The sequence below is a fragment of the Phalacrocorax aristotelis genome, chromosome 5 (genome assembly GCF_949628215.1).
Source record: "Phalacrocorax aristotelis chromosome 5, bGulAri2.1, whole genome shotgun sequence".
In the NCBI taxonomy this organism is placed as follows: Eukaryota; Metazoa; Chordata; class Aves; order Suliformes; family Phalacrocoracidae; genus Phalacrocorax; species Phalacrocorax aristotelis.
The window spans coordinates 2,979,889-3,002,051 of NC_134280.1; the positions used below are offsets into that span (position 1 = coordinate 2,979,889).

General features: G+C 42.1%; 2 protein-coding genes across 5 annotated transcripts in view; one reads left to right on the forward strand and one right to left on the reverse strand.

Moving 5' to 3' along the window:
• ORC4 (origin recognition complex subunit 4) overlaps positions 1-22,163 on the forward strand; it is a 446,994-nt gene that overhangs the window by 118,965 nt on the left and 305,866 nt on the right. The window lies entirely within an intron of this gene.
• KIF5C (kinesin family member 5C) overlaps positions 1-22,163 on the reverse strand; it is an 88,600-nt gene that overhangs the window by 17,667 nt on the left and 48,770 nt on the right. For all 4 annotated transcript variants that reach the window (XM_075092758.1, XM_075092759.1, XM_075092760.1 and 1 more), the window contains exons 11-20: positions 20,184-20,332; positions 16,054-16,229; positions 14,092-14,160; positions 10,221-10,427; positions 9,069-9,215; positions 6,541-6,729; positions 3,676-3,793; positions 2,494-2,570; positions 1,008-1,117; positions 69-170 (exon numbers count right to left, since the gene is read on the reverse strand). In XM_075092758.1, the coding sequence (XP_074948859.1) occupies positions 69-170; positions 1,008-1,117; positions 2,494-2,570; positions 3,676-3,793; positions 6,541-6,729; positions 9,069-9,215; positions 10,221-10,427; positions 14,092-14,160; positions 16,054-16,229; positions 20,184-20,332 (1,344 nt within the window). The remainder of the gene's footprint in view (positions 1-68; positions 171-1,007; positions 1,118-2,493; positions 2,571-3,675; positions 3,794-6,540; positions 6,730-9,068; positions 9,216-10,220; positions 10,428-14,091; positions 14,161-16,053; positions 16,230-20,183; positions 20,333-22,163) is intronic.

Consider the following 22,163-nt stretch of genomic DNA (forward strand, 5'->3'; position numbering starts at 1 on the left):
ACATTTCCTGTGGACATATTAAAAGACACTATATTCAAGGACACCAGATGAGAAAACTGTTGACTTACATGAGCTTTTCCAGTTTCATTTCTCTTTCCTGGTCCTCAATTTTTAATTTATCATAATCAGCACTCAGTTTCTCTTGTTCCAGTTGCAGCTTCTGATTCATACTGGAAAGGAAAAGAAAAGATCAGTACAGCTCAGCCCTGAACTCCATGAACAAGGTAAATCTCCATAAACAAAATGGGGTTAGACAGAGGAAGTAAAGCTGTAAGTCTCCACTGAAAAAATGTGAAAGAAATTAAGCAGAAAGAATCTGAAGAACCGTATTTAAAAATATTGGAGAATTCAAATCAGTGGCTTGCTTCCTTTATCTTAAAGGGCACAAACTGTTCTTGCAATCTTTCCGTCCCACTTCCTCACGTTTCACGTTTCCCCATTATCAGTCTTTGGCCACACAATAAATGTGATGAAAGAATGAACACTACATCAGGATTGCCTAGGTTTTATGAACACTGACAAAAAAGATGAGTACAGGAGCAAAACCCTCAATTTTCCAAGTGCTGGAGTACCTGACTAACAGAGTTACATTGCTGTGTTGGGAAGAAATATTAGGGTGTGAAAATGGGACACATTCGAGCCACCCAGATGCTCAGAAAGTCTGTGGCAGGACTAGCTGCTATATGAGGTCCTCAAAACTTTTATCTTTTAAAATCTGTTCTCTCCAACCTTCTTTTCCCTTCTGACCTGCAGGTGTAACATTATTCTTTCTTCTTCCTCTCTATAATTTTATGGACTTGTTAAAGCTCCACAATAAAGAGCCAGGCACTACAATCCACTGTGCAAAATAATTAGAGGGTTGGGTGTTGCATGTAAGGACACTACTTCCTGTTAGGTGCTGAAATATATAGACATTCATTAAAACTAACAAAACCAACCCCAAAACATCCCTGCAGTGTCACAGAACAGGATAGGAACAGAGAAAGCAATGGAGCAGGTGAACATACTCTCTGATTTCATCAATTATTTTCTGCTTCTCTTCAATTTCATCCCTCAGCCTGGACAGCTGCTTCTGGTGGGCTTCCCTGTGACTCTCCATCTGCTGCTCCAGTGCCTTCTGCAGGGCGCAAAAACCAGAGCCACACATGAAACAGAAATCAAGGAACACACAGCTAAGCTTCCTTCTTACGTGTCAGCTAAATCAACCTATCTTTCTGGTTTGAGTGAAGCTTATCAGATCAGGTTAGTTCAGGAATCTGCCTGGGACGTCTCTCTATGATTACAAAACTGTGCATCTACTCAACTGAGCGTTTCATTCAGACAGTTTTTAGCAACAGACGTACACCAATTTCTACTCATTTTCTTGCAAAAACTATTGCATGTGAACCCAGGCACATCAAGTGCCAAGAACATCATTGTTCTTACCAGTCCTCTATTATTTCACCTGTCTATTCACACACACCCCAAAAAAAGCACACAGCTATACCTGTGACAGAAGTAAAACCCAAAACACCCTCCCTCTCTGAGAACTGTTTATCCATGGCCCTGTTATTTAAATTCTAGGATTAGGCATATCTTAAGTAGTAAGCAAAACTCAATGCTTCTCTTTAGACGGCTAATAAAAGATTTGCTTTTTTCTTCCAACTGTAAGGAATAACCTTACAACGGTTTTAATAACTTTAACTTTTTATAATGGAGGCAAAAGTTCTGAAGCTGACAAACCTCTATCACGATCCTTGTAAAATTATCTTTTTTCTTTTATGCCATTTGCAACTCCATCAGAAACACAACTCGCACATTATTGCCTAACACTTCTTTGCATTCCAAAGGAAGAAGAAAATACCACAAAATAGATTTATATTTCATTATTATTTCTAGGCGATAGTCCGAGTTCTTGCCAAATGATTTGAGAGAGTGGTCTGGCATCTTTGTTTATAAAATTTTAGTACCTAAACTACATTAACCCCAGGAGCCTGATTCACTACTTAGCAAATTGACTTTCAGCAGAGCTCCACTGGCAAAGAATTAGAATAACACAGAGGTGAATCAATATCATTTTTCAGTCATACATAACAAAACTGTTCTCAACTACGGATGCAATATACAGGTTCTTGTATTTCAGTTCTCCGTTCATGAGATTTGAGGAACCTGGGCATGTCCGATTCATCAACCACAGTCCCCTGAACCTCTCTACTCTTTGATGCCGGCTCACCTTACAGACTGGTCACCTCAGATATTTAGGCTACAACTTACTTTTTTTTATGATCTGGTCAACATCCTCAACATTAGCAAGGTCTCCAGTTTCAAATTGCAAAGATCACTCACTGACATAAGGTCAGGTTTTCTAACAGAAGCTGGCAATTCCAACAGAGGCTGAAAGTGTTTTCTAAAAGCACACGCTGTGTACAGGAAGACAAAATTACACCCTAATTATCAGCTTAACAAAAAATCTCACTGAGAAATGCCCTCTAAAATTGCCACACGCCATACTACCTTCATCTCCTCTGCGTCCTGAAGCCGGGTCAGATGCTCCTTCTCCTTATCCTTGAAACTGACTTCGTGCATTTTTTCTGTTTAAAGTTAGAAACAGCTGAGAATTAACCACAGTTCCAGGACGTGCTATGTCCGGCCATTTAAAAAGAAAAAACAGTTCCTCTTTTTGCGGGGGGTAGCGGGATCAGGGGAGACAGCTTTGGAGGGGCCAAAACAGCCATCGCTTGCAGTACCTAAGCTGTGACCATACTGCCCAAACCCCCTTTTCCTTTACTAACAGCCCGTGTCGTTTTCAGCCCACCCAGCACCTTTCCAACCTACCCTTGTCTCCTTATAACCCTGCATATCACAGTCCTCCTCGTCCCCTTTCATTATCTGCTGGGCAATGGTGGCCTCCAGAACCGGGTCATTTCTTATGAGCAGGGTAGGAAGATCAGGAAATGGAATAAAAACTCTATTCTAAGAACTACAGAAGATGTTAAAAAAAAAAAAAAAAAGAATCTTGTCACCACCTGCTGCTCCTGGAGTGAGAGAAGATCCCCTTGTGCAGAAATCCAAGGGCTACTAGGTCACATTGGAATTATGTGTCAAACAGGAGCTTAGCAATGCCAGAAGAGCTGCTTTTGATATAGCTTTTTCCTCATTAAATCAGAAGGGGGAAAAAAACCAACCCAATTCTTAAAATGAAGTCAGCTGAATCCTATAGAGGAGCTAGGAAAGACACACCTTTTACTCAATCCTAAGGGAAGCAGCATCCTTTTGAATGAGACAGGGCATTTGCCAGAGGGACAACTGAAATTAGATATCTAAGAATTTTACAGAACAGAGATTTAGCAAGATTGACTGGTGCTGTTTGGCTAAACTATTTGGGTTGGGTTTTTTATTTCTCACATCATTAAAGCACAAGGTGAAGCTCTTCATAGTTTTTGATTCTTTGGAAAAATAAGTTTCTATGTATTTTGTGAAAGGACTGGGGTAGTTCTGGTTTTATCTGAAGCGTAATGTACTACAAGGAAGTGCAATGTGTAAAATGTTCTGAATCACAATTTTATGTCTTCACCAGAAAACAGTAAGCAGACAATAGATGTTGTAGGACTAGTCTACATGACACTTCAGCCAATACTGCATTTTCTAAGATCTAGTTTGTAAAAGAAATGATGACCACAAGACCCAATGCTGTACCTTGAGCACGTAACTTGGCAAGTTCTTCATTGAGAGAGTCCTGTGACTCTTCCAGCTGCCTCCTCTTCTGCTCCATATTTTGCATGTAGTCTGTAAGGGACTTGATCTTTGCTTCATGCTTTAAAGACATGGGGAACAGCAATGAGATGTGAGTACCACAGCTTGTTACCTAGGAATTCAGGTACTTTCCTACATACAGGACGAAAATTGGAAAGCTCTCCACATCCAGAGCTGATGGCTAGGAGAAAATACAGCAAAAGATCTCAGAAGGAGCTAACGGACCAAAGCAGATGGTGTTTTTAAAGGTCACACTTAGTACCCCAAAACACATACTGAACAGTGCAGATGGTAATTCCAAAACGTCATGGGAAGGTCATGATTTGGCGTTAAACAAACAGCAGCAGCTTTCTAAACCCAGCTGAACACTGGGCTTCTGAGGTGGCTTCCTGTACGCTTCCACCTGCAGAAGCTCAGATCAACTTTCACCAGCCATTGTGACAATTCGTTTCTTGCTAACATCCTTCTGAGCTAGAAGGGTTTATGTTTAAATAGAGAAGAGCAAAGCATGTATTGAAAATATCAAAAATTAAATTAAAATTTTCTAATCTGGGGGTAAAATTAAGATGCCTTCTGGGAATTATTACATCCTATTAATAAGGCTGCTGAAGCATTTGTGGTTCACTGTTTTTAAAGTTCACCCTGGCAGAGAGGGTATTGAGACCTCTGGGTTGGTGCTACTGTAAAGATCAGACAGAGAGGAGTAATCCTTAGCAGGAACTAAAATAGTTCAGACCCTCCTGGCACCAAGGTCTCCAGGAAGAGAAGGACGCACACCCCAGTTGCATGCTTTGGGCAATAAATCCTCCAACAGATGCCTCAACCTGACAGGAAATTTAGTCAGCTCCCAACTTGGCTCCAAATGTTCTGGCTCCAAAATGGAGACTGTTGGTATAGCACGCAGCGGTGATGCACCATTTTATGGATCAGCCGTAATTGTGTAGCCCTGTGATATGGCACTGTATCAGGCCACCAGCTCTGTACTGAGTTTGCAAGGCCTCAGGCCTGAGGCTTGCTCTCTCTGAACTCTTTCTGACCTGCCTTGCAGCTTTGCTTTTCTTTTTTAACTTGATAGCTTTACAGATAAGGTACATTTGCCCATTAACAAGATGTTGAGCATAACAGAGCCCAGCTTCCTCCCACAGACGGGCCTCGATATGCACCTACTTGCAGAACCTCCAAAATGCCAAGGCAAGGTGGTCACCCGCTTAAGAGTGTTTCTGCTTGGTTTCTTTACCACATGAACATACAGTACTTGGATAAACCTTTCAAATCCTAAACCTCCAGTCTCTTGTCTGTAGTTAGGTACTGAGGACAACAGTCAGGTCATGCTGGCGACAAGCTCTGAGTACTGAATAGCTCTGCGATTCCTGTGTGACCACAGTGTAAGAGGACAAACACCAACCCCACAGAGGCAGCCAGGCTGCCTTCCATTCACTGCTTCCCTGGGTCAGCATAAGCCAACACCACGGCTGAAAGAGACTGTCCCACCAACCGCTGCTGAGACCTTTATACCCAGCTCTGTGTTCCCGCTCCTCTCTTGCCAGCAGAAGCTGGCTTTGTGAACAGCTGCTTTGCAAATCAAGCCTTAATCTGCTTTACTAATGCAAGTTCCCAAGGAAAGGGTGCAGCACAGGCTGGCAGGATGACTTCCTTCAGTGGCTGTGCCAGCCCAGGGTCTACTTTAAGACAGGATGAAAAGTATCTCTACAACTACCTGAAAGGAGGCTGTAGTGAGGTGGGGGTTGGTCTCTTCTCCCAGGTCACTAGTGATACCACGAGAGGAAACAGCTTCAAGCTGTATCAGGGGAGGTTTAGGTTGGATATTAGAAAAAATTTCTTCACTGACAGAGTGATCAGGCACTGTCACAGGCTGCCCAGAGAGGTGGGGGAGTCACCATCCCTGGGGGTATTTAAAAGATGGGTAGGTGCAGCACTTCAGGGCATGGTTTGGGAGACATGATAGTCTTGGGTTGGCAGTTGGACTTGTTGATCCTAGAGGTCTTTTCCAACCTTGATGATTCTATGATTCTATAGTTTTTACTTAACATTTCTGGACAGCCAATACCCTCAGGACTCCAGCCTCCCTGTAATACTAAGAAGTATGCTTCCAGCTACAGCTTTAGTAAGTAGAACTCAATAAAGGCATTCTGCTGCAGGACAAGAGGCTGTCCTTGTTCCAGGTTTTCTTAAACTGGTAGCAAATGAAATACAGTAAATTGTATTTTCTCCTCCCCTCCATGCGTCCACTTCAAAGCAGTTGAGCATGTCAAAGCAGTTAATCCCCTCTCCTGCAGCAAGCATCACTGCTTCAAACTGCCACCCCCATGAAACCCTCCTACCATCTAGCTTTCTATCTGATATAGTAATGTTTTCCATAATGTATTATTTTATGTATTGCTGCCTAGTTATCTTGGTCGCATACTAACAGAACAGATACAGGGTAGTCTCCAAATGTTTTGCTAGGGAACCATACAATCACTGCTTCCTTTCTCAGGTTGCTTTTACAGTGAAGGTACCAGATACAAATTGATGCTGAGGAAATCACTCTGCGGAGGATTTTCAGTATTATGCCATAGAATACATTTTGTGATCTACAGCAGGACACAACCTTGCCACAGAATGTGCTGAAAAACATTGAGGGGGAGGAATGGGAAAAGAGAGAAAAAACAACAAAGCAGACAAGAGAAACACCGCTCTGCTCCCTTAAGTCTCATTTCTCACTCTTAGCACACACATTTCACGAGGAAGGAGGCTGACAAAGCCATCAAGCCTTGCTGCAAAGGAACAAGGAAGGAGCAAACGTACTTGTGAAATGAGGAGCTGGCAAGCTGCAAGCTCCCTCTCGCTGGCATTCATCTTCCTGTTGGAGTCTATCTGGGCACTCTCCAACTGCTTGCTGCGGTTCACCAGAGACTTCACCTCAGACTTCATCTTGCTGATGTAAAGCCGTGCCATGGTGAACTCCTCCTCAATCACCCCGTTCACATCTGCTAACTAAACACATAGACGATTGCGATCTTGAAGGTGTGGTTCTAACAGGTAAGTCAATGCAAAGCAGTCTTCCTGCTGTGAGAAACTCTTGTCTAGAGGTAGGAAGCCTCTGTGAAAGCACAGCAGCCCTCACAGAGTACCCACAGACCTTCAGGTCACCTTTAAACATGTTATACCACTCCTTCTTACAATCTTCACTGATAAGCTTCAAAAGTGAGAAATTAAGGCTTGTGCTCAGTGTGCTTCATCAGTTAGCGGTTCAACACCTAAAATAATCAAGCCCACCACCATGGCAAGAGTATATTCTGGAGAAACCTTCTCATGTCACCAGCACAGAAAATTTTCCTTCTTTCAAACTGCTAAAAGCTGAATAGCATTTTCAAAGTACTCCTTAAAGAAGTCCCCCCTCAAAGGGTTGTGCTTCTTCAGTAACACAGACATGGGTCTGGAAATCTCATCTGGCAAGAGAAAAGTAATCGCTCTCGTCTCTAAATCTTAGTATCATTCTATTTATACATCATTTCCTTCCCTGGTTTAACATGGTGCCTTTTATTTGTATGTCTTTCTCTTCATGACTTTTCTTCATCTACTTAATTCATGTGGCCCACTGACGAGCTATGAAGGTTCTCCTTGAGCGAGCATATGGCTGGCAACTTCATCTGCTTTTTGCCTTTCTCCCAGCACCGCCAAGGGGAAGGTAACATGTACTGTGTCTTCTCCCAACAGCCTAAAACATGCGGCTGCTTCCAAAACTCTCAGTCTGGTCTGAAATTAGACACACTTTTTGAAGCTGCTGATTGCCAACAAATTTGAAGTTATTCTTCTAAAAGCTTCTCAATCTGGCCTTATTTACACTGACAGCTGTCCTGTAAAATGCTGACATCTTAATTCCTATAAAAATGTGTATCACACAGCCTCTGTCTCCATTTTCAAAGATTTCCTCTTATAGTTACTATTACAATGGCCACCAGAGGTTGCTGTAGCGTCTAGCAAAGCCTGGCCTTGTGGTCCTGGCATCTGCATAACCTCATCAGACAACAGGGATCATGCCCTCTGCATTAAGAGCAGGCTGGAGCATCTGTTGATCTAAGGGGCTTTAGCAGGACATCAACAACCCTCAGAGCCAATTCAAAGCACTCCAGCCACACGTATTCACTTTTAGCTTTGAATGTTCAGGAAAGTTCATTGCTCAAATACTGAAAAGTGAACTAAAAGCAAGAAAATGGAGTCCATTGCAAGGAATTCCCACACATCTTGGAAATTAATTTCTTTTCCAGTTTTAGCACTTGCTCTTTTTCACATGGTTTTAAATGGACAGACAAGATGGCATTAACATCACCAGGAAGATTTTCTAGGCCATTAGAAGTATCCATCAGAGATCTGCCATTTAGCAATGACCACACAAATATCTTCTCTAAGACTTAGCATTTTGCTCATCTACAACAGGAGAAATGAGTAGCTACCTTCTCTACCATACATGTAAACCCAAGAGCCAGACAGAAGGCAAACTTCAAAGCAAAGCTGGATAAAATTTGCACCATCTCCAGGCATGTTCAGATACCGAGGTTTCTGCTGCTTCAACCACCTTCACTCCCATTTTTACCTTCTTATTTCAGAGGAAAATGATCCTCTGATATTTTTCCTCTATAAAGGTTATTAGTCAATACACAAAAGTTAAGCTGGTCTCACTGTCATGTAATTATTTATGTGGTATCTAGCACAAATTTACCAGTGCTGGCAATCAGTAATTTTAAAGCATCTTGTGTTCAGAAACAGACACAAAAGCGTGGGCTCTTTGATAAAGCGAGCCACTGATGAAAGGTAATAAACATCAGAATGCAGAATACAGTTTCTGTGCAGATCTTTTTATTCAGGTGCCCTGGACAACCGTCAGTACAGACGTCTGGCTTTGAGAACTGTTCACCTTCAGCTACACAACAATTTTAGGACATACTTCAAACACAGAGGTAGCCACCCAGAAGCCAGATCTCACCACTGAAGATTCTTCAGCTTCTGGCAGTACTGGATCATGCCAGCTCACGAAGGAGTAGGGCTATATGTCTATTGTTTTGGGGGGAACTCAGTCCCCCCATTAATAAATGCATCAACACACAGACAGGCTGCATTAGTCTGGGCCCAAACACTGAGCTGGGAATAAAAGTGGTAATTGTGTGCACTGACACTGCCCAGATCTGGCCCAGACAAAGATCTCTTCAGTATTTTATACTCTGTGCTCTAGCCAGGATTTAAACAGCAGTGTCCTGGGAAAAGGACATATTCTACGTCAAGTATTTTTATACTGTGGGAGGAGTGGGGGCAAGCAGTAAAGGTAGCCAACTTACCGTTTTAACATCATTAGTACCAATGATTCCTCCAATCTCTCCCAGGTCCTTAAGCAGTAAGTTCAAGATTTCTGTAGCTCTCTTCTTCTGATGGTTACTGAGCTCCTGCAACTGGCCCAGCTCCCTCTGGGTTGCTGTCAGGACACTCTGAAAAGGTTTAAAAGCAAAAGTTACCTCCCCTCTGCAGAGTGGGGATCAGTTCTTCTCTGATATCTAGGTTACCTGGCATTGTCTTTTATTTTCCTGAACATGCCTACTGGATCGATGTACTGACGCTGACAATTCTACCTTGCCATAATCCACTTTCACAACTCACGTGCTAACAAGGCTACTTTACATCTATTAAACATAGTAAATCCTGTAAGAATCTTATTTGCATAATACATGTCAAAGAAGGTTTATCACAGAGAAACAGGTATAGAAGTATTTAAAACTTTTTTTTTCAAATGGATTTCATAGTAATCTCTTTTACTGAAGTAGATAACAAAGTCTTCTGAGAAAACAGACCTGTTAACAACAGCTTCCTCAGTTCGTGTAATGAATTAAGGAACAAGGATGTATTAAGCTAGTATGCCAATCTTGATTTTTCTCAGATCAGACTTTTTTTCCTTAAGAACAGTACACAGCAGCTGAAAAAGCTGATTTTTTTCTGATTCCTTCCTTGAGATCTCCTGACTCTGTACAAAATTCCAGCTCCACAGCGCAGAGTCCAGAAAAACACAAAATGCTGCAATTTGCATAAAGCAGATTTTCACATCTTTCTTGGCATAATACAGTTTTTAAATAACCAAAACACAGACTGCCCAGTTCTCACATTCAGTTCGGTTGTCTCTATGGTGTGCAAAATACAGAGGTTTCAAAAGAGCCACAATCTGCCATCGGCTTCCACAGAGCAGTTCCTGAAATACCTTAATTTTATCTTTTAATTAAGATAGATGAGAGAGGGTAGCATCAGCAAGTACGGATCTTTTAACAGCTTCCCTGCTACTCCCATTTTTAAACTACGTAACAACATACTTGGCAGCAGTATCTGAAAGATTCCTGAAAAGGCACAGGCTAGCAGTTATCTGGGAACCCCTATGGAAACCTTTAGGTGAGGTGCAGAGTTAGGGGGCAAGGATGGAGCCAGCACTATAAACCGCTTGCTCTTACACTCTTCTGTGCCAGCTCGTCAGCCAGCTGCTCATTGGCTCTTGTTTTGTCCTCCACTTCCTGGGATTTCTGGTCATAATTGACAGCTAATTCTTCCAGGGCTTGAAGGACCTCTTTCACTTCATCTTTCGCTGCTTCGTTCTCAATCTGAAGACGGGTCAGCTCCTCTTGAATCTTCTCATAATCTCTCCTAGTGGAGGCCAAAAGCTGGAAACCAGATATCACAGAAGCGTTAAGTCACCCAAGAACTCAAAGACAACACTGAAAAGGGCAAGGACAGACAAAGAGAGAAAGAAAGAAAACATGAGCACACAAGCGTGTGTGAGAGAGAGAAAGCAGGAGAGAAGAAATCCTGCTACTCTACCAGAAATCACATCAGTTTCAGCATAAATATATTTGAAGGAAGCAAAAAAAAAGGCTCTGAACATCAATGAAAAGAAAAATCTTAATCAAATCCTATTACGGCACAAGACTGAGGCAGAGAAACTTATTTTAAACAGTATCATAGCTCCAAATAAATTTTCTGCCTTCAATCCAAGGCTGCAGCTAGGACCAAAAAAATCCCACAAAGTAAAATGTTTAGACACAGAATCACAGCTTTGAACTGAACCAAGTAAAAAGGCTCTCTGAGGCAGCCTCAAAGATCTTGTGGCATAAGAGGGATATTTTGGTAAGCAAGCCTATGATGATTATCCTTAGTTATCATCTGAAGCATGATGCCAAAGACAGACTAGCTGCTCAGACAAACAGACTTCACACATACTGGTGAGTACTTCCAATTTGTAAAACTTACTAAATTTACTCTTTGCATGCTACTAGGAGAGATGCTGAAGTTTCAGTGACAGTGCTGACTGTAAGAGGTCAGTTGCATGGTCCTCTCCCTTGCCCTCACATCCCTCCTTCTTCATTCAGATGTCACAGCTATCGGGTTCTTAGCACAAATCCAGACTCAACAGCAGTAATATGCTGCAGAGTGATGTGAAAATAAATAAAAGGTGCCACCTAACATCTACTGTTAATAATGTACTTTTGAGAATAATAACAAATTCAGCCCTTGCATAGCATAAAAACAGAAAATATAGAGCAATAACACATAAAATTTAGTGCATGAGATACAGGAAGGCATTCACACCCACAGATCACCCTAACAACAGAGATTGAACGCTTATTCACAAAACTCACTTATTTCCAAGCCTTCCTGTCCATGGATTAGTATAGTATTGCTGTACTCCATCTTTCTGGGATGGCAGAACAAAATCTGCACTACCAAAGTGTGTTGGGTGGACTTCTGACCTGTCCCACCACTGCCCACTGCCTCCCAGGCCATGAAGAAGTCAAGCATGAGACCCTAAGCTAAACAGAACCATCTCTCTAAAACAGACCACCTAAAAGGAGAAATGTCAGAGAAAACACTGTGCTTTTTTGGCTCAGAGTCCTAATGGGAAATAGGAAACCAAGCAGGCAGCTTCAGACACTGGCACATGCCCAAAGTGGCAAAGAGAGGATTCAGATGTAAGGGAAATTTATCTCGCTGGTAATGCTGCAGCCTCAGAAGTGCACTCACGTTATGGAAAAACCCACTGAATTGCCAAAGCCAGATGGCATGTAAATATTTAAACAACAAAATAGCTTAAAATAATCTTTCCACTAAACACAGATGGAACTATTATTTACATTTACTTAAGAAAATTTCTGTGTGAATATTACTGTGACTTCAAGTAAAGGGAAGTGTTGTATATCACCTAGAGCATAAACACAACTCCCCAGAAGATTCTTGATATAATGTGGAAAAAATATACCAAGATTTTAAAAGGCTATTAATAACACATTATTCCGATCAGATGTAAACAAAGGGAAGGAGACAATGGCTGCAGCACTTTGCGGATCTGTTCACAGCATGTTAGATGTAAGGGTGGAAGATTTAGAATCCCCCCCAAAATACATACCCTAAGAAACAGCCAGTGGCAAAAAAGTACCAAAAGATACCCGTATCAGCACAATGCCATCTGTGGCAGGCCTTATAATTAACCTGCTAGCTTAATCAAGCAGAAAAAAGTACTCTGGTTAATTAGGGGGAAGCAGAGTGAGGCAGCTGCTCTGCAGCACATCTATCAACGAGCTAATCACAGGCTCTAAGACAGAACAGGTAGATCGCTCCCGCCGCGCAGGTCAAGCTTACATGTAGAAGACAAAATCTTGAAAAATTAATTCAATTCCCTTAAAGAAGAAAACAAAAATATCGCATTAGCTTTCAAAGTTAAGAGATGGACAAGCTTATCAGATGAACCAGCTAGACCTGCTGAACAAGTGGTGCAACATCAGCTGCAGAGAATTCCATAAGTCAGCAAAGCTTACCTAGAACATGTACAAAAAAAAAAGGGAAAAAGTGCTCTGTAAGGCAAGGATTAGAAGCCACTGAAAACTTGATTCATCTTCCAGATGTAATATTGAGTATGGAACACAAAGAGCATGGGGAATAAGCCAGTGTACAGCATGCCCCCAAATACCTAACACAAAGAAGGGAATGCACATTACCCAAAAAATAAGACTCAAGAAAAAATGAGAGGGAAAAAGAAGCTTTAGACGAGAACGTTGATGTTAGAAAGATGGGAGAAGTGAGACGGCACAAATAACACACATCAGAAAATGTTGCTAAAATGCATAAAATTCTTTTACGTTTGTATAGCACAGACATGGGTAGCGGATAATACAGAGCAATCAAAAGAAAGTTGTGGCAAGTGAATGAAGAGCTTAATCGTGGAGTAAGATAAAGGTGGTAATTCCTTCTGTGAGGATAAGACCCCAAAGGTGGCAGGTAAGTCATGAGCGACAAGTAATAGATGTTTTCATACATTGTTCTCTCCCTGCTAAGGAGCCAAGCCTTGGAAACCCTTTCTGAGGGCTTGATGAAGGATTAAGGCATGCACAGAATCATTTTTCAATTACAAGAGAGGTTTCACACCCCCAGAAAAAAGCAGCCAGCATAATGCTGTACTCCAGGTGAAGTGGCTTGGGCAGCTGCGAGAGGTACGCCCCTAGGGAATCACGGCAGTGTTCCCGCAAAGACAGACCAACGTTTCAGAACACTAATGATGGGTGAACTCCCACACCAGGATTTTGTTCTTGGTCTGAATGGACCTCCTCCAGCTTCCTGCAGTCTGAAAACCAGCATAAAACCACCTTCTAAGGAATATCACAGCCACATTTGGGGAACTTGGTAATTTGGTGTTCTTGCCAGATTTTATATCTTCAAAACCTCTCATAAACAAATGAAAGATAAGGAAATGACTTGATTCTACATTTAGTGATCATATTTCCTGTCTTAAAACCAACATTCATTTTACAAACAGAAACGATAATATAAAATGTTTAAAGAGAGTAATCTAAGATTTCAAAGCAAATCTGTGGCAGAACCAATAATCAATTTTTCAGTCTCATGGATTTCTCTCAGTGCTGCCTCTAATTGCCCATGCCAAAATAATGAAGGTCAGTAATTTATTTCTGTGAGTAATTTCTATACTGTCAAACTAGCGAGATCTGTTAACTACCTACAGCCCATCCTGAAAAGATACAGACATAGTGAAAAATACATTTGAATTGAAAAATACCGACCACGCTCCTACCTTGGTATCTCCAGCATCACTTCCCAGCAGGATGGTATGCTATTTTAAGGAGTCATCAAGGCTTAATGCTCTTCTGAGGATATTATGAAATTTGAAGTTTAAACCTAGCTGTCACACAGGTTTTTCTTACCTATTGAATTTTAGCCAGTTAATATAAACATATCTAGCCAACAACTGTGACAGAATTACTCAAGAAAGGTCTCATAAGCAAAATGTAAGGGTTTTTTTGAGTTGTTTAGGTTTTTTACCTCCTCTTGATCCAACATTTGTTGCTTTAGTTTTTCAGCCAACTGGCTCTGCTGGTTGATTTCATCATCCTGCAATGAAATAGGGTTGGAGATTTTTAGTTTCTTTTCACAGTTCTTGTTTGGTCACTTTTATTTCACCTTTCTAGAAAAGAAGGAATATAATGCCATAGCAAAACTTGTGCACGTTTGAGTGGTATGAGAGGAGAGAAAAATACATGTACACAGAGCTACACAGTACAAGCAATGCAGACACGCAGTAATGAAAGAGGAAGCTCAAACCACAACACAGAACCCGGACCCTTGAACTGCAGAATTTGTATTTCCCTATTCCATCGCAGACCTTGAAGAAAATACTACCATGTAACGCACAGCCAGGCATCCCATTTTACTGGCATTTCAACCTCCTTGTTAAGACAGCACCTTTATGCGTAGGAACTGATCTTAAATACAGAAGAGAAGTGATGATGGACTCCACTGTATGAGTGCTTCCTCCAGAATGCCGCACAAGGCACACCAAGCTCAGTCCCTGACCGAGTCTATCTCTGTTCCTGTGATGGATATCCTTCTCTAAAGGAACTCACCAAAGAGAAATGGTTGCTTTTTCACCCTATCAGAGTCAATAGATGTTTTGTGTTTCACTGGCAAGCATGCTAATAAATTGGTCTCTGATAGAAAATAAAGCTATCAGGTAAAATATATCAAATCATTTGCTAAAATTAAAATAGTCCCAGATATAACATAAGAATGGTCTACACTGTAACTATGAATAAATGGTGATATTTTGGTTTGGTTTGGGGAATCAAATACCTTCTCATTTCTTGTGGTACTGCAGCAATGCACCAAATACGCTTCCTATGTTTCCTAGGGCAAAACTCAAACCTGCTGCCAGTTCCCTCAAGAATAATTCAGTGGGCTTTGCTGCTTTTGATGAGGGAAAGAAAAGAATGACTGACTTTTTTTCTTTTTCTAATCAACACGTAAGAGCTACAGACTGCTACCAGGAATGTATTCTCCATCACAAAAAAACCCTGTAATTTCTTCAAGACCTTAACTGTTATTTTGAATGCCATCAACATACTGCTGTGTGCAGCCGGAGTGTGCAGAGAGACCTCATGCACCTCAGAGCTAAGGCTTAAACACAGCTATCTGCTCCCTCCCTCGGTATTCAGAAACAGCCAAACTTTAATATTAATGTACAAGAAAACAATGGGCTTTTTTTCTGATATTTTCTTGCTAATTACAATTGAAAGTCAAAATGAAGTTTTGATTCAAGATAAAAGCTATCCTGAAAACTCTGGCTAGATAGCCTTTTAAGGCGTTCTCATCCATAACAGGAATTGGTTTTAGTCTGCCTTTCCCCCTGCCACTTCTTATCTTCACACAAGCCACAGCTATTAATGGCAAGTGCTCAGTAAATTTATTGCCAATAGCTTTAAGTGCAAATGATGTATTTCAAGCTGTGCAAATAAATTAAAAAAGAAAAAAAAAGCCACCTGCAGTCCAAGCAGTGTTGACAGCTAGAACCACATGAACAAGAGAGACCCAAGGGGTGGTTATATATTTTCCTTAAAATTCTAGTATAAAAAAATCTATTAGAAAATATTAAGATATAGGCTCCCTTTCTTCCTTTTTCTCCTGTGACCCTGAGATGATGTTACAGTTTGCTGAGGCAGTACAGTATTTACAAAATTCACTGAAGGAGGGCTGAAAAGCCTGTATCGAGTCCTGAAAATGAAAGGCAAACAGCGATTTCGTGGAGAATGCCAACAAACACTATCCACAGAGGGAACAGAAGCAGGTAGCTGACATGATCGGACAAGATCTGGTTTTATGCAGTGACAGTGTTTTGAACTTTGGGACATTTTCCAGTTCACGGTGCCCAAGAAGTACAGAGACAACAACCCATTTTGGCTTAGTTTTCCATTTACGGCCAGAGAATGGGGTCAAACCAAATGTTCACACCTTATCGTCCAGCTGTCTGTAGAGACTGGCAATCTCCTCATCATATTTCTGCTTCTCCTCTGTCGAGATACTGGCAACAACCGGTGTGATGTTGTCAATAATCGGGGTGTTATCACAAGGCTCCAGGTTCTTCTGGTCCTTTGCACTGATCTGTTCATCTTCAGGCACAGCTTCTCCTGCAGGCACATAATCCATGGTCATTACAATCTAAGACAGAGGGTTGCCCCAAACCAAGGACATCCTGGGATGGTCCTTCGCAGTTGTCAAGAGGGACTCAGCAAAGGAAAGAAAGGCCGTATCCAGCTGTGCAAGACGGGCAACCGCCATGCATACAAATGACAGGCCAAGCTAGGTGTGGAAGGAGGGCTGCTCATTCTCCACGGCTAGAAACACAAACACGCAAAATGCAGCACCAGTTCGAATGGCTGCCATTAAAAGCACTGAACTCCTGGCTCCCCTTTCACTCAAGCCCTCCATAGATGGGATTAGCTCCTTGGATTAACAGAGGTGTAAATAAGGAGGAAAAAAATCCTACTTTCCGTCTAAACCCACTGGCAATTAAATGTCTCTTCCTCTCCAGATTCCCACCTGCCTTATCAACTCTCCCTCCCTCACAATGAACTGCTAGAGTATCAGGGCAACAAGCAAGACAGCTGCATTTAAAACGATATTCACCTTCTGCCTTGTCACATCTAAAATTGAAGAGCATAGACCAATTTTCAGACGTTGCCTATGCATACCAGATAGGATGTTCTCCCTATACATTTTCTTTCAAAATCATTTTATCTGAAGAATATTTTCTTCAGTAACATCGATGCATTGTAATTACGAGCCTGCTGCAGTTCAGTGAAGTGGGACAGGCAAGGCGCTCGTGCCAGAAATTGAATCTACTCTCATTCAAGCCTGGTGAGAGACCCTGTGAGTCACTGAATGCTGCATGCTTGCTCATGGTACAAGAAGATTGCATCCAACCCTTCTGCACAAACAGGTTTCTTCCATTTCTATGAAAAGCTGCAATATTTGAGACCCATGAAGCTTTACTAGCCATTCCTCTTGCCAAAATAGTGTAGGCACTATGTATCTTACTGGCAGGGAAACCAGTAAACAGTAAACATCAAAACCCCAAAACGCAGCCTAATTCAGGCCTCAAAACAAAACAGGATATGAAAGAGTACAACCAACTGAAGGAGAGATAATTTTTTCAAGCTTAAAGAATGAAAAAAGAATAAATTGAAATCAAGCACCATAACCTCTAGAAAAGTACTACACTCAAAATACTTTTTTGCCCTATTGCTAATGGCTTCATGATATTTTATATTATTAATGAGAAGATTGTAAAATGATTTTTCATTGTTGCATGCCACTGGAGCAGACTGGGAAAAGTGGGCTCAGTCAGACCGTGGGACCTTGCACAGAGGCAACCTCCTCCGGCTGCGGAGAATCCATCAGGAGCCTCCCAAAATGAGTCTTGGGATTTTCATTTCATTGTGGTATTTCACTTAACTCAGAAGCTCTGTATGGCAGACTGCCACAGGTGAAAGGAGGAGGGGAGCCTAAATTTGACAGAGAAGCTTGGATGAGAACAACCTCCTGCCTGTCAAACACAGACCAAATTGTGCACTTGGATACAGGGCTGCTGAAATCCTGCCTCCGTCAGAACTGGGTCCACCCATTTTCTGCTACAGTTTCGTTTTGTATATTTTTTTCTAAATTTACACAATAAGCTATACCAATGGAATATTTAGGCATCTACCTTGTATTTCATATTCAAGATGTAATTTCTGCGACACTTTCATTTGTAAAGAGCCTCCTTTGACACAATATCCTCCCAAATGATGCTATTTCAGAAGGTCAGACAAGAAATCAATAGTATTTTGAATGTATCGCTGGGTGATGCCAATGAGAAAATCAGGACAGACCGTCGGGAAGAGGAGATGTGTATGTTTAGACAAAACAATAGAGACAGCCTGTTAGAAGGCTTCTTTACGTGGCATATAGAAAGGATCTATACAGGGTTTTCTGAAAAAAAAAATCTAGAATGAGAAGGAAATTAAAGTAATCACATTTAGCAAACACAGAATGAAACACATAGAATATCAGCGGGTTATAAATCCCCAGCACTCCTCAACACCAGCAGACCGACCGTCTCCATAGCAATTGCGCTATGCTGATAAGGGAAATATTCCCTGTGTTGAAGTCTCCAGAGAAAGGCACGGAGCGCAATCATTAGGTAACGATCTCATCTGAAAGGCAAGTAAACAGCACAGGGACCTGAAAGAGGGGAGCAATTTTAAGTAGAGATTTCACCCAGGATGTTCAAAGCCAGACTTGACTGTGCAAAACAAGTTGTGACTAATAATTAAATCACAGAATTGTATATGGAAAAGAACTTTACGATCATCAAGTCCAACCGTAAGCCTAGCGCTACCAAGTCCACCACTAAACCATGTCCGTAAGTACCGTGTCAACATAAATACCTCCAGGGATAGTGACTCAACCACTTCCCGGGGCAGCCTGTGCCAATGCCTGACCACCCTTTTCGGTGAAGATATTTTCCCTCACACCCAATCTAAACCTCGCCCGACACAGCTTGAGGCCATTTCCTCTCATCCTGTCCCTGGTGACTTGGGAGCAGAGACCAACCCCCCCCCTCACTCCAGCCCCTCTCAGGCAGCTGCAGAGAGCGAGAAGGGCTCCCCTCAGCCCCCTCTTCTCCAGGCTAAACCCCCCCAGCCCCCTCAGCCGCCCCCCAGCACACTTGTGCTCCAGACCCTGCCCCAGCCCCGCTGCCCTTCTCTGGACACGCTCCAGCCCCTCCAGGGCCTTCTTGTCCCGAGGGGCCCAAACCTGAGCCCAGCATTCGAGGTGGGGCCTCCCCAGGGCCGAGCACAGGGGCCCCATCCCTGCCCGGCTCCTGCTGGCCACACCAGTGCTGACACAAGCCCGGGGGCTGGTGGCCTCCTTGGCCACCCGGGCACTGCTGGCTCATGCCCAGCCGGCTGTCAGCCAGCACCCCCAGGGCCTTCTCCGCCAGGCACTTCCCAGCCCCTCTGCCCCAGGCCTGGGGCGCTGCCTGGGGTTGGTGTGACCCAAGGGCAGGACCCGGCCCTTGGCCTTGTTAAACCTCACACAACTGGCCTCGGCCCATCGATCCAGCCTGTCCAGATCAATCACAGATTTGTTCTCACTTTAGATACTTCATATTTGCAAGAGTTACATACTATTGAACTGGGAGACACATCAACACATAGGACCTGGATGTCAAGCAATTTAGAAAATAAAAATTACTCCAAAGAAGTAGTATTTTGCTGTTGGTGGTTTGCTGGGATTTCAAGGTACAGGGGGGATGCAGGATTAGTTCCTTTAGGTTGGGAGCCTGTTTGTTGCTTTGGAGTTTGGGGCTTGATTTTTTTTTTAATACAGGGAATAAAAAACTAAAAGGATGGCTTGCTAAAATTATTTGTCAATGTTCCAGATTAAATAAAAATTCGCTAATTTGTATGTACGCATAAAAATATTCTTCCTGCTTTACCATCCTACACGTGCTTTTACAACCTACCCTGAACAGCAGTTCCCTGTGTTTCTAAACAGCAAATTGGCTGTTCTCGACACATTTCACTTAGAAGCCACAGAAGACAAGTGGTGAGTCTTCTAATCAAATGACACTCCTAATCATTGTACTAAAGGACTAATTATTCTAATGTTAAACTCAATTATTAAAAAAGAAACAACAAACCACCAAGATCTAGTTACCTTAAACTATAACGGAACTGATTCTCATGCCTGAGGAGCAGAGTTCTTTTAAAAGAACCCCAAACATAATGACATTTTACGTTTACTTCATTAATAATACTAACATTATTTGAAATTATTCACACCTTTCTGTATTCTCTACATCTGATATCACACTAGTTTTGGCACTTACAGTGGTACCTTTTGTAAATGGCTGGTGCTGGTTTCCCTGGTTTTTGCTTCTTCACCTTTCAGTTATTATTATGAAGCATGAGCTACAACTCTGAATCGTGAGCTTAGAATTAGAATGACTCTTGTGATTTAAGGCAAGGCTTAAACATACATACATAACTTAAACATATAAAGACATGTACCCCTTCCCATTTTCTGGTACATACCATTTCTCCACCTGTTCAGTTCCAGCTCTAGATGCTGGATAACATTCTTTAGACTCTTGTTTTTGTCCTTCTCCTTCTCATACTTTTTCTTCCACTCCTCCGCAGTCAGCTCCAGATTTACAGAGACCGTGTTCTTAATCGTCTTAGCTCTGCGCAACGAAACCAGGTGTCAGTTGTTCTGCAAATTCTATCTCAATACAACAGTAAGGATTCAGAAATTTTTCCATAACACAAAGGGAAACCGCTAAACATTTGCAATTTATTTTCTGAAGTGCAATGCCACAATTCCATTTTCTCTCACTCCCTCAGTACCATTACTACTAGGAAGCCTCAACAGAAATTTTTCTAGGTCCAAATCTGGCGGCCAGTGGCTGGGGCTTAAACTCCACCAACAAAATTCAGCCGTGTTTCAAGCATCACAGCATGAAGGATGTCAACACAGTGAACCAGAGATATGGAAGCTTATCCCTCCTGAAAGCCAAAGAGTGCTTTCAAACACATTTTTGGGGGTGGAAGGAAGGGAAGGATGAGGCCCACTGGTCACCACCAGGTAACTGGGTTACTGCTGGGCTGAGGAAGGCTGTCAGTGGGAAGGGAGCCTGAACTCATGCCTGTGCCACTGTAGGCAGGCTCAAGAGTTACTGCCTCTCTAGGCAGAAGTATCACAAATTTTAAACCTTTCCAACAACCACCACCACAACTTTATTATTGTGACACTGCTTAGCTCCAACTGAACCCCAACAATTGCAACAGCAAATGCAAAGCAAGCAGGAGAAAAACGCACAGCACCTCCTCTAGCAAATCCACATTTAAAAAGAAAAACCAAACAAATCAGTATGAATTAAGAAAGCTTTGGATCTTTGCCCTTCACTGTTCAGACACCGAGGCTCTCCAAATGCCTCCAGCGTTATGGAACAAAATAGAGACTAAGTAAAGGAATAACAGACAAACCTCCTACCGGTTTGTAAAAGTGTAGGCTGAAACACCAATGCAAGAAACTACGCCTAGGAATGGGCTATAGATGCTCTGGCTAAGTCTCCTTTGGGGAAAGCACGTGATCTCAATTATTTTCTTCACAGCTCCACTTAATTATGCTAAAACATCCTTTAAATGTGGCCAGTCACTAAAAATCCTGAAAGTTTCTTTTGTCGGCAAGAAAACACACTCATATCTGTGCCCCATACTCCTGATAGCGCTCTGGTGATTTGCACTATGTGACAAGCAGGAGTTTTATTACCTCAGAAATATTTTAAAATAACCCTGTACTTTCAAAATAATGCCTAACAATTAGCTTTCACATATTGTCTCTGCCAAAAGCTCAAGTTTCCACTCATTTAACTGTACAGGGTGGAAAAAAAAGCGACACCATAAAGTGTATTGACTGCATTACTCTGATGATGGATGAAGTACTTACTAGCAACTGAAGTGAAAAACAATATAAAAACACAAGAAAAGATGGAGCAGAAAGAGAAGAAACTGGCTCACTACTAACGGAGGAGCACAAGCACATGCTGATTAGTGTAAGTGGGCCTGTGAAGATTAGTTTTACTCCTGACACTTTTAATGGTGATATAATTCTTTTTTGCTAGGAAAAATGGAGGAACCAGTAATCACCCATGACTCATATACCTTCCCTTTAACGTTATTCAGGCCCTTAATACTGTCACATCAGAAAAATGAAACACCACAACCAAAGAGCCCGTAAAAGAAACCACTTCCCGTAGACGGCAACATTCCTGTCCAAAATGCTGACAAATAACACTGGGTATGTATAGTACGTGTGCTGCTCTGCAGGTCTAGTGCATCACCAGTCCTCCTCCTCGTATTCCTTTTCATTTCAGCTCAATTCTATACCTCTTAAGCAAACAAATAAAAACCCTACAAAAAACCCCAGCCAAGCACTCTCACAAAGTATTTAGCTATCTTCCCAGTCCTTTCAGCTGACATCCTCGTCCTCAGTAAGGAGGATCTTAAAAATAT